At 41.3% G+C, this 18,049-nt stretch overlaps 1 protein-coding gene across 2 annotated transcripts in view; it reads left to right on the forward strand.

The window, feature by feature from the left end:
• Window positions 1-449: 449 nt before the first annotated feature.
• SCFD2 (sec1 family domain containing 2) overlaps window positions 450-18,049 on the forward strand; it is a 175,215-nt gene continuing 157,615 nt past the window's right edge. The window contains exons 1-2 of one of the 2 annotated variants that reach the window (XM_085223150.1): window positions 450-1,274; window positions 2,982-3,150. In XM_085223150.1, the coding sequence (XP_085079276.1) occupies window positions 533-1,274; window positions 2,982-3,150 (911 nt within the window). In that variant the 5' untranslated portion in view covers window positions 450-532. The remainder of the gene's footprint in view (window positions 1,275-2,981; window positions 3,151-18,049) is intronic. The other variant, XM_085223149.1, reaches the window with a different exon arrangement.

The raw sequence follows: 18,049 nt of genomic DNA on the forward strand, positions 1-18,049 counted from the left end.
AGGGAAAGGAAGGATGATGGAAGTTTCACACACCCAACACCCTATGTTTGCACAGCGCACTGAATTGCTTTAATATTTACCAGCAGCAAGACTGAGGCAGCTCCCGGCCTTGGCAGGGAAGCGCGTCAGGCAAAACGTGGGGTGTCTGGAGGTTCTGTCTGGCTGCAGACTGCAGAGTAGTTCACCACAAACTGCAGACGCCAGAAAGCAGTCACACCACATCTTGTGCTGTGAGAACACAAACAAACCCGCACCCAGTCACCCACCAGAGCCTCACCGTGCCGCTGGCAAAGCCTGGAAGCGAGTCCCAGAGGAGCACCCGCGCACGGTAACGCTTTAGGAAAGCGCTAAGAGACGTAACCGGCCCGCCTTTTTCCATCTCAGCCTCAGGCCCGGCCCCGGCTCCGTCCCACCACGGCAGCCCCGCCTCGCCCTGCGGCGGGTAGCCCGTGGCCGTCCTACACGTCACCTCACGGCGCCGGCGGCGCGCGGGGCACGTGGCGGTGTTGTGGCTGTCAGCGCCGCCGCCGTCATGGCGGCTGCCGGTGCGGTACCGGCGTTGCCGCGGCTGTGCCGCCAGGCCTGGGAGCCCGTGCTCGCCCGGGCGCACCGCGCCGTCGTTTTCCTGGATGCGGCGGCCGCCGAGGCGCTGCACTGGGCCGGCGGCGGCGCGGGCGTGCTGCTGGCGGCGGGGGCGCTGGCCGTCAGGCCGCTGCCCGCTGACGAGGGGCCGGCGGGGGCCGAGCGCGCCGTGTTCGTGCTGAGCGGGCCGCTGCGGGGCGGGGCGGCCGCCGCCGTGCGCGCCGTGCTGGGCGCGGGCGGAGTGCGGTGCTGCGCGCTGCTGTGCAGCGAGGCGGAGGGCGGCGGGCCCGGCGAGGTGGAGGAAGCGTTGCGGCGCTGGATGAGCGAGGGCGGCCGCGCCGAGGTGCTGCCGCGGGGGCCGCCGCTCCTCGTCCCCCTCTCCGCCGAGCTCGGCCTCCTGCCCGCCCTGGCCGGCCTCGTCCCGCCACCCGCCCGCCCCCGGCCAGGCGGCCCCGCGGAGCCGGGGCTGGGCGCGCTGCCCGCCGCGCTGCGGGACGCCGTGCGGGGCCTGGTGGCCGAGCTCGACGCCCTGTTCGGCGCCATGGGCCTGCGCGAGGAGTGCTTCGCGGTGGGGGCCCTCAGCAGGCTGCTGGCCGCCGAGCTGGCCGGCTTCGCACCGGCCAGGAACAGGAGGAGGGCGGCCGCCAACAGGGCCTCCGTCGTCTTCGTGGACAGGACGCTGGACCTCGCCGGTAAGAAGGCAGTGCTGCCGTCTCACGGCTCACCCCGTGAAAAGGCTTTAAGGAGTTGCAGAGGGCCTCGTGGTGCCTGTGGCATCACGGCCTTGGCTGCTATAGCAGGCTGTGGAAAACGAGAGCGAAGCAGAAAGCCCTGCTGGCATCCACGTGGCTTTATTTCTGGCCTTTCCCCTCTGCCTCACACAAGCAATATACACTGTACATATGCTTAGCTATACCTCGTATGCCTCAAAGTGTTTACATATATGTACAAAGTGCTTTGCATCAGTCAGTGATGCAATGATACAAAAGTGCTTTGCATCACTCAATGAGGAAGTGTAATGTAATGGCACGTGGCTGGCATCTTTGAGTTGAAAAATATTTCAGTTAATACAGAAGTGTTTGTACAATACTTTCTGAGGAGCAAATGAGCATAGGGATGAAACATACAATGAATTTAATAATTCCACACAGTGCAGAACTAATGCAAAAGTTCAGAAGTGTAGAGTGATATAAAAAGCTGCTGAGGAACTGCTGGAAGGAGAATGCCTAGTCCTGAAACCAGACTGAGCCTGGTGAGTGAATTAATCCTTCACACTGGTGAGATGAGATATCAGAAAGGCAGAAGGGGGAAGCACAAGGTCAGCGCCACTCCAACACCCACTCCATGTGCAGGCTCATGACAGTCAAGCTGCCAGCTGCCATGAACATGCTTTGCAGCATGGATACCTGGTTCCTGTGGGCTTGCTGAAGACAAACTTCTGCTTGTTCAGGGCAGGTAGCAGTCTGATCTCAGCAATGTCCTTCATGCAAGTGCTTCATTTGGGTTTACGGAGCATGTGAAGCTATGTTGACCTGTTGAAATAAATGTACTCTGTCATGACAGAAATGACAATGTGAAAATGGATATGCTGCCTCATTGGCAGACTTATGGACAGGGCCTATTGCCTAAATGATCTTTTTACTGCCTCTCAAGGGTGGGTTTGGAAGTCCTTCTTCCTACTTCCCTGAATAAAGCCAGAATAAAAGTACTGTCCTCAACACTGATGTCCAGCCCAGTGGAAGTAGGTGGGTCATATCTAGCTAAACTTGCAGAGTACAAGTTATTGCACTTGCTCCTTACTTAAAGACAGTGAAGTTCCTGGTTCCCTTCTCCAACCTCTTAATTTGTAGTATGCATTATGTTTTTCTGCTTGGGCTTGGCAAGAGTTTAGAACTGGTGAACAGAAAGAAGAACGTATTTATTCAGGAGAAAAAAGGTGACAACTGGAACTGAGAGCACGTAACATATCAGATTGACATTTTACACTATGTAACTTGGTCTGTTTTCATTGCTTCATATTGGCTTTACCCGTGCTGCCTTCAGTCCATATATGAGAGTGGACCACGTGGTCGTAACTTTTTAATATTATGTCAGCCTGTCTGGATAGCTTTCTATACGGCTTGCACACAGCCCTTTTAAACACGGTCATTTTAGTTAGGGCAGAAAAGTATAGTTTGTGTGTATACATGTGTATTTAAATGCTTTTTTAAAAATTACTTGCTATTTTAATAATCTTTGCAAATCTTGTTTAAAAACTTTATTATGCAAAGTAGTGTCCTTCTCCCCAAAACACGTGGTTATTATTTTTGCTCTCAGTTCCTTGTATTGTTGTTTTGGGGGTTTTTTGTTTGTTTGTTTCTAGTATACTTGACAGTTTTGGGGGCTTTTTTTCCTCACAGGAGCAGTTGGTCATCATGGTGACAATCTTGCAGAGAAGATACTTTCTACGCTTCCCAAGCTTCCTGGCCACAAGACAGATGTGATGGTTAATATGGTGGAACTTACTGCGCTGCAGACTCCAGATGAAGCTTGCAGTATTATAGCACCTGGCTGCTTAGCACAACCAAAGTAAACATTCTTTTCTTTTCTTTCTTTCTTTCTTTTGTTTTAAGATGTTGAGTATGTTATTTATTTATTTATTTATTTATTTATTTATTTAGGAAAGAAAATGGAACAAGTCTTTCATTTGTTTAAAAAACAACAACAACAAAAAACCCCAACCTGTCTGGTCCTAATTCTGCAGGAATATTACCTGTTTCTGTGTATGCATTAAGTGAGCGGGCAAGATAAGACTCATGAACATGTGAGATTCTCTGGACATTTTTAGACTTTAGTAGTTTAAATTGCTATGATTACTATAGTAGATTAAACTAGAAATTCTTCCCTGCGACTTTTATTTTTCTGTTTAAGTAACGGGCCATACAAATGGGTAGGTCTGAAGTGTGGCTGACTTAGCCCATAAGCATCTTTATATACAAATTATACGTATAATTATATGTATGCGAGCTGCCTGTTGAACTCTTGTTAGAGCACCTCTTAGCTTAAGGTTTTATTCCCATTTTCAAACGCAGTACCTGTGGAAAAAAGGTAATTAAAACCAAATTGAGGTATACAGACAGTTTCATAAGGGTTCTCTGCTTTAACAAGGACAACCTTGTAGTAGCTTTGAACAACTAGACTTTACATCATTTGTAGCTGAGACTTTGTTTGTAAAATACATTGGGTATGATGTTTCACTTTCTAACTTTATTTGTCCAAATTGAAACTTTCTTGCAGCTTCTGTTACTATGCATAAACCAGAAAATACAGCAGGTGTTGGTTTCATTGAACAAGAAATATATTGTTTAGCAGTGCTCTAAAAATTCATATAGTGCAAAGGAGATTAAAAGCTCTCTTGCTATACTGTTCCCAGCTTACAATAGAACAGTGATGTGTTTTTTTTCCTCCAAAATGGACAATCAAAATGTAGTTTCAGTTCTTTTACTTTGTTTCCTTCTAGTTCTTCACACCTGTGCTGTATCCCCTCCTCTCCTTGCCTCTAAAACATTTTGGAGAAGACTTTCCACTTTCTGACATTTAGTATTTATTTTCTAATGGCCTCTGGATCTTTTGTCACCTCCTATCTCCCAGACACATTGTAACTGGGTCCAGTTTCTAAGTTTCAATTGCTTAACTGTCTTTTTCCTCAGGAGGTGGAGAGTAATCACTTCTTCATAGAGGTGGATTTAGTTGTAAGTTTCTGCTGGGGTGATTAATTTCAATAAAATTTGTTCTGGTTTTCTTTTCATTGGCTGCTTTCCAGCTGATGTCTGGAGTAGAAGTGAGATGTCCTTAAGGTCTGTCTACACAGCAAAATAAAGAGGTCATTGTCCATGGCAGACATGCTGTGATAGTTGTTATTTGTGCTAACTTTGATTAGCTACCAGAAATAAAGATGATTTCTGGCAATAACAATGAGGGGAAAAAAAAACAGATATTTATTGCCTTAGGGTTTTTGACCTGTGCTATCACTCCATTATTTCTAACTTTATCTACATTCAGCTAGTGCTGGAATGCCTTCTCCTGCTGAAGTTATGTCGTCAGTCAAGTTGTTGGATCAGTCTGCAGATTTTTATTGTGTTCTAAGTTAGCTAATAGTCTGCTTGCTGAGATTTATTTGCCAATTTGCAGGCTGGTGGATGACGCCTCTGTTAACAGTACAGTTAGACTTATTTTGCAAAATCTGCCCTAGATGCAGGTGGTTGAAGAATGAAAGAATTTGCGTATAAGTCGCTCAGCCGCTACTTTGCAAGTAGTATGGCACCAACTGATACCTGGTACCAAGGCAGCAGTGTCATTGCTACACTAGTCTGTAGCAGTATCATTCTCTGCACAGTCATACCCAATCTGTTACAGTGAAAATATTTAAGAGCAAGCTAGACAAGTAGGGATTCAAGTAACATTTATATTTCCTTGGAACAGAGTAAAAGGAGTAGATGATCTCTCAAAATCTCTACTGTGATTATTGTTCGTAACTGAAGTGTTGAATTTCTCAAAGTAGTCTCTAAAACAGAACATGGCTCTGTGCTCTTCAATGCTATCTTTCAGATTTTCAAACAATTTAGTGATCAGGAGTAGTTTGCAATTCCAAACAGGCATTTCCAAGTCAGTTTAAGTTTGTTGCTGAAGAGTGCTAGAAACAATGTCTAAATGGATGGCTGAAGGATGTACCTTCCATTCTGTTTAACAAGGCTGTGCTCTATTGATGGATTTTAAATTAATCATCTTTACTAGTGTTAAACTGATGAAGTTCTTCTGGAGCATGAGACTGAAAATTTCCACCAATAAGTTCCTCTGTCAGTTCTATAAGAAATTCCATAGAATGTTCTCAGTTCTTTATCAGTGTGATTATTGCCGTTGGTAGCAGGTTGGCAAGTGTTTCTTGTCATTGAGAACTTAAGTCTTGATTTATGTCTGTAGATGGCGCATGGCAAGGAGTGTAACTCTGGTTGTAAATTTTCTGTTTACTCTGGTGAGTGAAAGTGAGGGCACCTTTCCTAGAAAAGAAAATGATAACGTAAGCTGCACCCAAGTGGAATGCACCCAGGCTCTTTTACGTGAGATGTTGCGATCAGACTGACCTCATGTTGTGGCATTTCACAGACTTACATATGCAGAATATTTTTCAAATGTTTTCATTATTTTCTTTCAAGTTAATGTTTGAGCATGTTGTGGTAGGGAGAGAGTGGTCTGCTCCCTCCCCACAGCTTTCTATATTTAACTTTTCCTATTGGAATGCTGCTCCAGCAGAAACATCTGGGCCCGGTTACAAAGTTACAAACAGAATTAATGAATAATTTATGGCTGGTGTGGTGAAAGGATTTTTTTCTCAAATCTGAGGAAATAATGGGCTTTAAAGATTTAGATGAAAATGTAAATTCCATATAGTGCTGAAGTTACTGTACTTTGGAGATATTCCCTTTGTGAGGAAGGGAATTTTTTTCTTTTTTCTTTTTTTAAAGACCCGTTCTAGATTTCTTAATTTTATTAGTAATCTCCAAAATCTTGTGGAGTAATTGTTTGCATTACTGTAATCGCTGATACACTGCAGCTCCATCGTGAAAGTCCATTGGAAGTTACACAGTTTGGGAATTCTCAAAATACATATTTTATTCTATATACTTACATATTATATTTCTATATGCAGATGTGTGTATATAAAGAATTGAATAACTTATAGGCTAAAGACACTCAATCTGGATCAGAACTGTTGGGTTCTGATTAAAAAGTGGTAGTGGCCCTATCCTTTCAATCATATGATATGCAACGGAAGTAGGAATGGCAGTGAAATTTTAACAGTAGAGGTAGCTATAAAAAAAAAAAAAAAAAAAAAAAAAAAAGTGGAGAGAGAGAGAGAGAGCAGCTTGTTTGTTGGTCTTTGTATTTTGAAAACCCATAGTGGGTTTGGAGGATTTTTTTTTTTTTCCCCAACAACTTTAGCATATATGCAGCAGCTTCTAGGAACTGTCTGCTTGGATGGATGTAAACCTCTTCATGTTTACACACTGTGTTGCCATTTTCTAGCAGGCCTGGCCACTTGTTCCTCATTCCAGCTATCTTGCATTTTTAAGATTTATATTTTTCCATGGGGAAGCATCCTACTGTCAGTTAGTACTGTCAGTACTGCACTGTGGTGGAAGCCTGCATGGTGCCCTTTTTCACATCTTCCAAGCCTGGAGCCAGGCGCTTGGAGACTCTGTGGCTCCCTGAAGCAGCAAACAAAGGTTGAGACTTCTGCATCCTGGCCACAGGTCTGTGGCATGAGAGAACAAGAAGTGAGGAGCTGCATGTACTGATGTGTGCACAGTTGAAGGAATAAGTATGCATGCTGGTTTTTTAATCGCCTCTTTTCTTACCCAGGAACACTTTTTGTGTCCTCTCATATTCTGCTGAATAAACTGAGTACTGAATGTGATTATACATATTACAAAGACTTGCTAAGTAGAGATTTCTTGTTTGTTTTTCTACTTTTGTTTCTTTTTCTCAACTCTTTGTAGTTTGTAATCTTCTCAGAATTCACTGTGGTATTAAAATCTCAGAAAAAGACCTTTTTTTTTTTCTTTTTTTTTTTCATTTAAAAGTCACATGTAGTGCAATATCCAAAAAACCATTGGGCTCTTAAAGCAAGCATTTTTCTGTACAATATAAGGCTGTAGCATAATGTGTTTCTATTGGGGCTGCTGCACCTGAAGCAATTCAATGGGCAGTATTGTTCAGGTGCATAGGCAGCAGGATCCTACAGAGCAGTAGGAGCCACTAAATCATCTGGGTTTGCACTGAGGGAAAATAACATATTCAGAATGAAGTGATCCTTGTGGATGAGTGTGATTCAGGACACACTGGTATGCAGGCCAAATGTTTGAAACATGGCACATGCAAAACCTTTCTCTAGGAATAAGAGGTGCAAGTGAAGGTGTGCTGAGTGGGGAAGGAAGTTAGTTAAAGATTAGAATGTGTTAAAACTTCAGTGTCTCACATGAACGGAAGGTGAAAAAGCGTACTTGTGATCCTCCTCAGTTTTGAGGTATTCTGAGGTGTTTTGGACCAAACAGTACATTGATTAACTTTATTTCATGGCAGTGCAGATTCTAATTTGAAAAACAAAAATGTTTTGCATGCAGAAGCTTTAAAAGGCTTATAATAAGATAATTTAGGACTGTGTTATTCTCAAATGAGCTTAGAGGTTATGGCATAAATTAGAGTAGTTTTCCTTTCTTAACATTAAAGAGGCAGAGTTAACTCTACAATAAGAAGATCCAGATGATGTGAGTATTTCTTTGCATTCATTGAGAAGCTTGCAGATGAGGAAGAATAAACCAAAACAGTGAACTAGTGGATGGCAGAGTTCTGGTAAGCTGCCTCCTGCCCTGCCTGGTGGGCTTGCAGGGCTCTGTGACGCAGTGCCCATAGGGCAGGTGTTGGATGCTGCCCAGTCCTGCTCCCAGGGGGGCTTTTTGCTTCTCTGCTGCTGGCTGTTTCTCCCTGCTGGGAGGCTGCCTGCCTCTGCTCCTGCTCCTGTGGAGCTGTACTTGGCTTTGGTGGATGGATTTGATTTGGAACCCAGCTTACCAAATAAAGCCCCAAACCAGGCAATCAAAAAACCTCACAGGAATCCACGCATGTACAGACTTTTGCTATCTATTTCTGACTAAGATGAGCAGAGCTGTTACAGAAAAAAGGAGGTCTTGACTGCAGGAGTTATGAAAAGTAGAGAATTGCCTCAAGCATAAGAAACTTTAAAACTTTCCTTTTTTGGATAGGACAAGAGAAATTACAGCCCAGCCGTGTGCTTCTGGAACTCCTGCTGCACCACTGACTCATTTCCAGGGAGAAAAACTGGCTTTACAGAGTTTTTCTGGTTATACCTCTTGCCTTTTCAGTAATCCAGCTATGAGTTGCTTCTCTAAATGGTGGATTGCAAATGGCCCAAATATAGCACCCACCCCACGACCATGTTACTGAACTGCCAGCCTTCCTGTTAATATTTTACTTTACTCATACAGGCTCAGAGCACAACGTGAAACAAGGACTACTCAGAGATTCTTTTTTGTTTGAAATTTCTCAAGGCATCTTCTCACCGGGAATAAAAGCCTTGCTGCATCAGCTTCTGGGCTTTGTCAGTCAAGACAAGCATTCCATGAGGTGCTTTCTGCTCAGTTTCAAACCAGTCTGAGTCAAATGAACATAATTGACTGTTACCACAGGATAAGATGAACAGGCTGATAAGATTTATTATATCTTCCAATAAATGTGTATATTTGCCCAGATCCTTTCAACACAGGACCTCCTTGAAATGGAAAAAAAAGAAAAAAAAAAGGAAAAAAAAAAAAAAAGCAGGGATAAGAGGGGGGGAGTGTGGAGGGTGGAAAATTTTAGGAAGAGGTTGAGATATCTGTTTTGTCTGTGTTGTGTAACATGCAGCATTGCTTGAAGGCCAGACTGCCATTCTGCAAAATCCCAGTTGCTACAGTAGCTAGATGGTTGAAGTAGTCAGCGGAAGAATGATGTGAGGATATTTTGGATCCAAGCAAGATACTGCCTAATAGGTGCCACATTTTTTGATTGCCTTCTATGACAGGCCTCTGGAGCCTTAGAAGTTATCTTCTAGATAAGAGGAAGCTTGAAGCTTATTTGCATTGAGATAAAGAATGATCTGGGCTGACAAGGTCTCAGCATTAGCTAGGCAGTTCTTCCTTAGCTGTTCCTCTGAGCCCACAAAAAGGAGTTCCAGGGGTGTCTGGCAAGCTGGGCTGCTCGAGATTTCATCCCATTTGCTCTAAGAACCTTTAACTTCATTGCTTGTCTGAGCTATCCAGGCTTAGTAGATTTTCAGCCAGAATTGGCTTTGCTGTTTTTTTTCTTGTTATTGTTTTTCCCCTGGGCCCTCTAACACTCATAGCTGCACTCAGAGAAAGGGCAATGATCAGTGTTTTGTGATGTGGGTAATCGTACAATCCGCTCTTTGAATATGACAAAATAAATAATTTTGTGCCTAACTTTTCAAAGATATGTTCTTAGTTCTACTGGAGAAGGATTCTCCATAAGTCATCTCAATATAATCTTGTTTATTTTAGTATTGTTATTAAGACCTAACTTTGATTTTTCCTTTGTCCATGGGAGAATACAACAAATTTGAATTACTCAGATGTTGCCCAAGCATCAACAAGTATCTGAGTATTTGTATCTTCAGCCGGTTAGCACAGCAATATAATAAATGTCAGTAAGGAAATTCTGTGAGTACAGCCTCTGAACTAGGCTATTTTCTGGCTGTTTCCTCATTAGCATTGCTCCCTATTGTGTAGTTACCTTGCAAGATGCAAAGGAGAACAAAACTCTTCCTGGATAAAGAGGTGAAGAATAACCATTGGTATTTGCAGTCAGAACAGAGGCAGTGGATTTTTCTTACGTAGTGTTTTTTTGGCAGTCTGCGACAATGCTTTTAAAATTGTCATCCCTTCCTTGTTACCTTAATGTTGATGATTCTTGTTTATATATTTTGCTAGCTTCTTGTTCCTCTGCGTAAGTCTGCAAACTGCTTTTCTCCTGGTGTGGCTGCAATGCATTTTCCTGCAGACACATTCACAATTCAAAGCAGCAGGAAGACCATGTCTGTTTAAGTAGACTTTATGAATCTCCAAAGTGGGCTCCGATCTTTCATGTTTTATAGAATGATTCTCCTGGCAACTGTTTCTTTGGCTGACATTGTGAGATTTTTCTAAGACTAGCTCTCATTTGCCTTGGCCACCTGCCTTTGCCTCTTAAATGACTTCAACAATGAGGTTTCAGAGTGCGGTGATACGCACTGACCTTTTTGTTTTCAGTGGAATTGCTGGTCAAATCATAGCACCAGTACAGAGGATTACTGAGTGACCCAGAGGGGTGTTTTAGCTTATCATTGTCTTACTATAAAGTAAACTTGCTGTATCTTACAAAGGGGAAGAATGTGACAAAATAGACTGATGAGAAGAACAAATAAAAGCTGCTCATTCTGACAGGGACCCAATGCTGGGGCAGGTAACATTATTTTCTGTTGGCAGCAGGTTTGGTTGCAAGTTCTAAATGTGTAGTTGAGATTCTTTCAGAATTCCAAACTTAACATGAAACAGGAATCAAATCTTATGCAGGCTAAAATGCATTTGAAGTGAACTGTTTACTTGGCAGAGCTTAGAGGTGATTTTACTTTGAAAAGAAGATAGAACTGAGTACAGAGAAACAATTATTTGTTTTTATATAAACAAATACTTACATAACTATTGATTTTTTTTTTTTTTCTAATAATTGATTCAAAAATCCAGTCTCCTGTACTGTTGCATAGTGCAATTATTTGAGATTCTTCACATTTGTAGCTTCCTCAGTTCCTGGATTCTAGCAGAACATTTGAGCTTATTTCTTTGTCTCCATTCCCTTTACCCGTTTTCCTCTTCCTTTGTTTCTTCTCTGAGTTCATTCTGTCCCAAAGGTACATGCACTTATGAAAAAAAGTAACTTATGCAAACTGAAATGCTTAGCAACTTACAGCCGTAATGCAGTCAAATTAGTTTCTGTCTGAGTTTTCCAGCCAATCTTTATCCTTTGCATACATTTTGATAGATACCTGTCTTAACTCCACCTTTAAAAAAAAAATCATTTTGGACGACATTTTCCAGGTGTTCTCTGAAGAACTATGAAATCATCTTTTTGGGAAATTGCTTTTTCTGCTTGCCAAATTGGTGCTCTCCTTCTGACTTCTGGAAATGAGCTGCCTTGTCACCTCATTGCAAAGGAGAGGATTTTTTGTTTAAGATTTACCACTGTCTTTTGACTACTAGTTTTCTATTTCATTGTCACTCTGGCAACTATGAAGTAGAAGGAGTCATTGTAGCTACCTGCTGTTTCACAAGTGTCCCAGATGCTGGTGCTTGAGTAGATTAGTTTTCCACTGATGTCAGATCTTTGGATTGCAATTCATAATCTGGAGATCACGTACACACTTTTCTCTATGCATCCTGTAAAAGTGTAGCACTTGATGTGAGTTTAACTGCTCATAGTTTCAAAAGCAATAGTGACAATTGACCAAACATAGCCAGTTTTAATGCCCTGATTAACAGTGGCCCAGAAGTGAGCTTTTGCAGACTCTGGAGGACCGTGCTAAATGGAACACCATCTAATTTCCACAGACTGTGAATGTATATTTTCTAAAATGATCTTCAACTAGGAAAGGCCTCTATTCTCTGTGGGAGACAAAAATTTTACAATCTTACCTAAATCTCTCCATGACTATACTTATTTAAGTAAGTAACCAGAAAAAGAAATCAATTTTGAACCATTTTCAGTAACTGAAAACAGCCACAGAACACACACTGAATATGTATGCTTTATGTGGATGCTTGAGCTCCAGTTACCCCTTAGGAAAAGGAAACAGTCTGACAGAAAAAGCTTAGGGTTTTATTAATGACATGGCAGTATGCCACGGCTTCAAACATTCTTTGCGCAGGTTGGGAAACGCTGTGAATGATATGGTTGGGTTTGATTGAGGTGGGCAACACGGGGAGGAAGGGAATTAGTCAGCACCCAACATACTTATACAAGCCCTTTTTAGGAGGAGGATGCAGCATGGATAATAAATGACTACAAAAAACCACTTAAAATCCAGAGATTTTGGATTAGGACAAAATTCTACTCTCCTTACTCATTCTATGGTAGGCAGAAGTGTGTCAGGGAGGGGATGTGAGAAGATATCCAGAGCATGGGGTGGATGTATGCAACGTAGACAGAAGTCCTTATCTCGTTCTCTGTGACAGATCAGCCAGAGTGTGGAAATGATTATAAAAATGAAAGACGAAGTCTGGAGCTTTATTCTTTCTGAATAGCTGTCAGTTTTGTTTTTAAGAACTAGAATTGGCCATATTAGGTTTGCATGAGATCTGAAGAAGCTAGGGCCATAGGTTTTCATTGAAACTATGACAAATATGCTACTCTTAAGAAAGAGAGGAGGGTAAGGAAGGCAGGGAGGATCAGGCCCTCAGCTGATTTAAATTTGCTTCACCAACATAGTTAGCAGAGAATCAGGTGCTGCATGTTCAAACGCCACATATTTAAGATTTAAGGTATGTTTCAGATTATTTTTTTGAGATTTTGAATCTCAAAGTCTCTGCTTGAATACTTGTTCTCAACTCATACAGAGCATATCTTTGAATGTTTTAACAACTCTGTCATGTGATTTCACAGTAAATTGTTCATGTGGTAACCGAGTCACTTCAGAAAGGATTGTCTTCTCTGATGAAGACATGTTTCTATACATTCAGCCTTCAAAATGGTGTTGAAGCTCACAGCCCAGTGAATTCCTATTCAAGAAATTGCTTGTGTAAATGTGGGCTTTAGGCCAGCAAATGAGGGATGGAGGTCAAAGGAGACTACCAAAAAGTGGCCTTGTAAATTAGAAACATTGAGGAGGGGGAATTCCTAGCATTCCACGATATCTGGGTTTATTTTCTTACATTTCCCTAATAAGAAAAACACACTTCATATATGTTCTTTGTGTTTTCACTTGTATCATCCATCTCTGCTGCAAAAAGTGACCCAAAATATTTTGGCTTTACATGCCTCGAGGACATCTATTGAATACCTAACCAGTGCATCTGTAAAAGTAGGCTTGGCACTCTCATGCAATCCCTGGATGTAGATTCAATTGTCAGCACCTCGTTACTAACTGTTCTTTCATTGGAATCATTTTTATTAAAATAACCTTATGCAATAGCTTTAAAACATGGAACAGAATGCTCTAAAGTAACCTATTATGTTACATGTACTATTCCCAAGTAAAACATATGTTGTAAGGATCAGACTTTATTTTTAGCATAACTCATTTGCTTTGTCCAAAAACTAAATTAAAATCCATGACAAGTAACTCTTTAATATACACATTTTAAAGAGTTGCTTGGCAAGAGTTTTGAAATACCTTGTATTGTGCAAAATCCCTCTCAGAAGCTTTCAATTAACTTGATTCATGCACTAACCTAGTTTGGCATTCTGCATAAGCTGTCCTGCAGCTTGTAGGAATGAAACATTTTACAGAACCAGTTCTCTGGAATAAAAGGCAGCCAGCTGAAGCTCAGACAGGACTGATGGATATGAACATTAGGAAGTTTTAAGAAATTGCCTGCACGTTTTTCCTTTGCCCCTGCAGTGACTGGTGAGCAAGTTAGAGGAAAAAGAATGAATTTTTAGTGATACTGGAATGACTAAAGTCTGCTTTATTACAGTGACCAAGAGGACTAAAATGTATCTGGGAAGCCTTTCAGTGTCCAACTTATTTTGTCTTATACTGTCTCCAACTGTGATGTTGTGGAGGTGTCCCCACCACCTTTCTCATTAGCTAGCAAATTATTCCCCCTTAAGCTTCCTTAGGGTTATTTTCACTCCAGGTAGACAGTGGTGACACTATTTTGTCTATTGCTATTGGCCTTTAAAAATCACTGTATGATTCCTTTAGCTCCTGTCACTTTTTCTGTAGATTTTGTTCTTTCACTGGCCACTCCAGACTTCCCTGTTGCTGCAGCAGATGAACAGTCACACCCTGGTAGCTCTTTCTTCACTGCAGAAGGTCTGCTGCCTGTGGTTATGCACGGTGAGACTGGAAGCCAGTTCTCACTGCTTTGCTTTGGTAGCTTCATGGCTTAAATTTCAAGGCTCAGTGAGGTGCTATCACAATCCTCTCTGTCTTCTTCAGCATCTGTGACTTATTCTTTGGCTGTTTCTGAACACATTGCATGAAATGGCAGCTTCCTTCCTTGATCTAAATACATTAGAGCAACTGTAGCTTCACTTTACCTTGTGAAGTGTTCTATCTGACTAACTGGAAAATAGAGTTGGTTAGATCACAATAAGTAGTTCCCCTTCCAACAGAAAGAATTTTACTTTTCAGCAGTTGTCAGTGATTATTCTTTTTATCTTGAGGGAAGCAAACAAGCTTCAGTGTTCATCTTAACGTTCAGTTGCTTTGTGTTGGGCAGTGCTCCTGTTGCTCTGGTGTGCTTGTTTGTTTGGAACCACCTGTCTGTGACTGTTGCTCTGGGATCTAAAGATCAGCTGCTGCTTCTGCTTATGATTGATGGTGGACGGGTAGAATAATCCATTTCTTAATGGTGATATCACCATCTATCACAGTCATTCCAGCTTACCCTTCTGCATGAGGTTCTTTGAGAAATCTTCAAAGCCTTCCAAAGAATATGCCACTGAGTTGGGAAGAAAAAAGAAAGGATCATTCCCAGACCTAGTCCAGTGCTGAGTCAAAGCAGAGGAGCTTAGTCCAGAATACTTGGCAAGAAATGAGAATACTGCCAACTCTCTGGAGCTGAAACCTTGTTTTGCAAATCCAAGTGGAATGCACAGCTATCCACTGAGTTCCCCATTAATTGCTGAAGAGCTCTTTTAGAACTACTGTTTGAAAGGAAAGCTTTACGATGGCAAAGTGCTTTATGTTCTGTCATTACCACCCTTCTGTAGAAGTGGCTGGTCAGAAGCTGCTGTGGAAGGGAGAGAAACCTACTGGCTGGTTAATGCATTAAAATGATAACTATGTGTTTTGTGTTGCTAAATAACACAATTAAAACAGAGAACAGGTGGGATTAGAGGAAGGATAGAGTTAAAACCTTTTGAACTGTACTGACCACATCTTTGAGCTAGGACTCTTTGCTTAGTTGATAGTTAATCTGCTTTTGTCTTTGCACAGAGCATGTTCAAAATCATGTCTGTGTGCAAGATGGAGCTTAGTGGAATTTAATACTACTAGGATTAGTAAGGCCTAAACATCATTCAGCCTCTGTCAAAACCAGTCCTACTGTCTGGAGAAGCATCATGCTTACTGAGTAAATCTGCCAGCTTCCTTTGCTTAGAGCGGCAGCAGGAAGAGTTAAAATGATCAAACCTAATGTTTGGTAAGTACACTTGGAGTAGATAAAAAAAGAAAAATCCTTAAAAAGATTATTACAATCCCAGTTTTATCGGTACACCTGACTTTTGATATAGTTCTTGAGATAATCCAAATTTTGAAAAATATCCATTTAAATTCATGTTTTAAGAAAACCTGAAGCATTTAGTTTCAAGATAATAATCATGCAAAATTAGTGACTTCAAATGTTCTTGAAACAGATGAATAACTGTCATAACAAGACTTCAGGCAAAGATGGTGTTCTGTTTCTCATTGGTGCAATAGCTATGTACAACTTCAACTTCAGGACTGCTCATGCAACGGATTCTTCTCTCTGTCTCATGCTTCAGCCTGGTTAGCAGCAGCAAAGCTGTGTGAGCTTACCCCTTACCTTCCTGGACCTGCCTTTGTTACCAAGGAACCTGCTTCAGTGCAGTGTCTTTCAGCAGTGGCATGCTACAGTTTGCACAGTAGTTACATTCTGGTGTTAAACAGCCGGCCTTGTGCAAGGCATCATTATCAGTCAATTTGGTAGAGTGTGAATAGAGCTGACTTCCAAAATGGATTTAGGAGGGGCTGGTTTTGTTCCAGCCTTTTCACATCAGTGCTGCTCCTTCTTCCAGTAGCTCAGCAGGAGCAGCTGTACTTGTTTGGAGGAACTCTACCCCAGAAAACATTTAAGAGCTGAGGAAGAAATGTTCTTGTAGCAGTATCAGCAACCATCTGAAACAGCAAAGCTAAGAGCTAAGTCTGCTTGCATGGCTCCTAGTACGTGTGCAATATAGTGTTATATTTAAATAAAAGACTGCCAAAGAGAAAGGAAGCTTTGTTCTAGTCAGTACAGGGCTTAACTCAGTTCAGGCTTCTCCTAATTCTGTAACACGCAGACAACAGAGTATTACGGAATTACACATCAATTCTCATTTTCAGAATGTGATTTGAAGAAGGTAAGAAAGATCTGTATATAAGTAACATCTCCCGTATCAGCCTCTCTGTTTGCTGAATTTATTATGCATATTTTGATGTACAGCACTTGAATGGCACAGTATACGTAGGGGACTTTTTTTCCTTGATGTTACTTATAGAACTGGTTTGCTTTTGTAGCTTTGATAATGTTGGCATGGGAGGACTGTAGAAGGATTACTATTTGAGAAGTAAATTAGTCCAGGATTTGCGGAGTTGTTGTATGATGCTTGGTCCACAAACAGACCCCTCATCATCCTTAGATCTGTTATATTTATAAGGCTTTCCTTTGTTCTCATTTCTCCTTGTTGTAGGTTTATGTGTATAACACATTGCTGCTGTGGGTTTGGTTTATGTGACTAGGTTTGTGTTGCTTGCAGCAGCATATTTACACAATATTAGAATTTTGGGGTATATTTTTATTCCACCTAAAGAATATTTGACTGACTAGTTTTTTCTACTTATTTTGTTGATTATATATAGTATTTTCTAGAAAGTTAGTAAATTTTAAAATTACTCTATACAGTGAATTCTGTAAATCCTCTAATTAAGAATTCTGGCTCAGTAGTCATATGGAGCTAAGAAAGAAGAAAAGAAAGTGTAGTTTAAGGAAACAAACTTCTTGTTTCACAGCGTATAGTCCAGTTGAATGCTCTGTACTATATTACTTCCTTATGCTTCACCTTTGGTTGACCTTGAAGTTTACAGGTTCAAGTGGATATTAATGATCTTGAGAATAGCTAAAATAAACAGAACACAAAGGTAATGAGAACCCATAGCTTCCCAAACTACTTGCTGGATTCTGTCATTTTGTTTTTAAGACAGGAAAGTGCTGTATTGTCTGTCTCTGATTAGGTGAAACATTGTAGAAATGCCATCTGTCTAAAAGTTTATTGAATGCAACTATATCAGTTCAAATACATACAGTAAATCCTATTGCAAAATGGAGTTGTAAATGTTTTCTAGGAAATTTTTCAAGAATCTGTTATGAGTTATACTGCTACTCTTTGATATTGGAAGAGGCAAAGAGCAGCATTGCTTTACTTCTCTATACCATAATTCCATGGGCAGCTGCATTGTCTCATGTACGTGGTTATTAGCAAGTAAACTTGTTCTGTGTCATGGCTGCTCAAGTATGTTGAACTCTTTGGCTTTCTGAAGCAAAAAACCTTCTTCTGTGTGCGTTGAGATCAACATGAAACAGGACCGTGGTTTAGATGCTTGTCCCTACTAGTTTACATGATGCTTGGGTTGAGGAAATGTTTGATAAAACTTAAGACACTGTCTTTATTGCTGGGTTTGGCACGTTCTGAACTTGCTTCAGATAGTGGTTGACCACAGCCGTCAGACTTGTGTATATTCTATTTTGTAAGTATATCCATCTGTAAGTAGGTATGTGAATGAGCCAGTAATCTTAGGCTTCTGTCTCTGTTTCCCCCGCTTTTTTCCTTTAAAAAGGCAAAACATGGAGTACTGCATTACCATTCATTTTGAGAGAATTATTTCCCCCCTCTTTTTAAGCAGTTCCCAATGTGAACTGAATCCTTGCCAACATTT

The sequence above is a fragment of the Meleagris gallopavo genome, chromosome 4 (genome assembly GCF_905368555.1).
Source record: "Meleagris gallopavo chromosome 4, MGAL_WU_HG_1.1, whole genome shotgun sequence".
Taxonomy (NCBI): domain Eukaryota; kingdom Metazoa; phylum Chordata; class Aves; order Galliformes; family Phasianidae; genus Meleagris; species Meleagris gallopavo.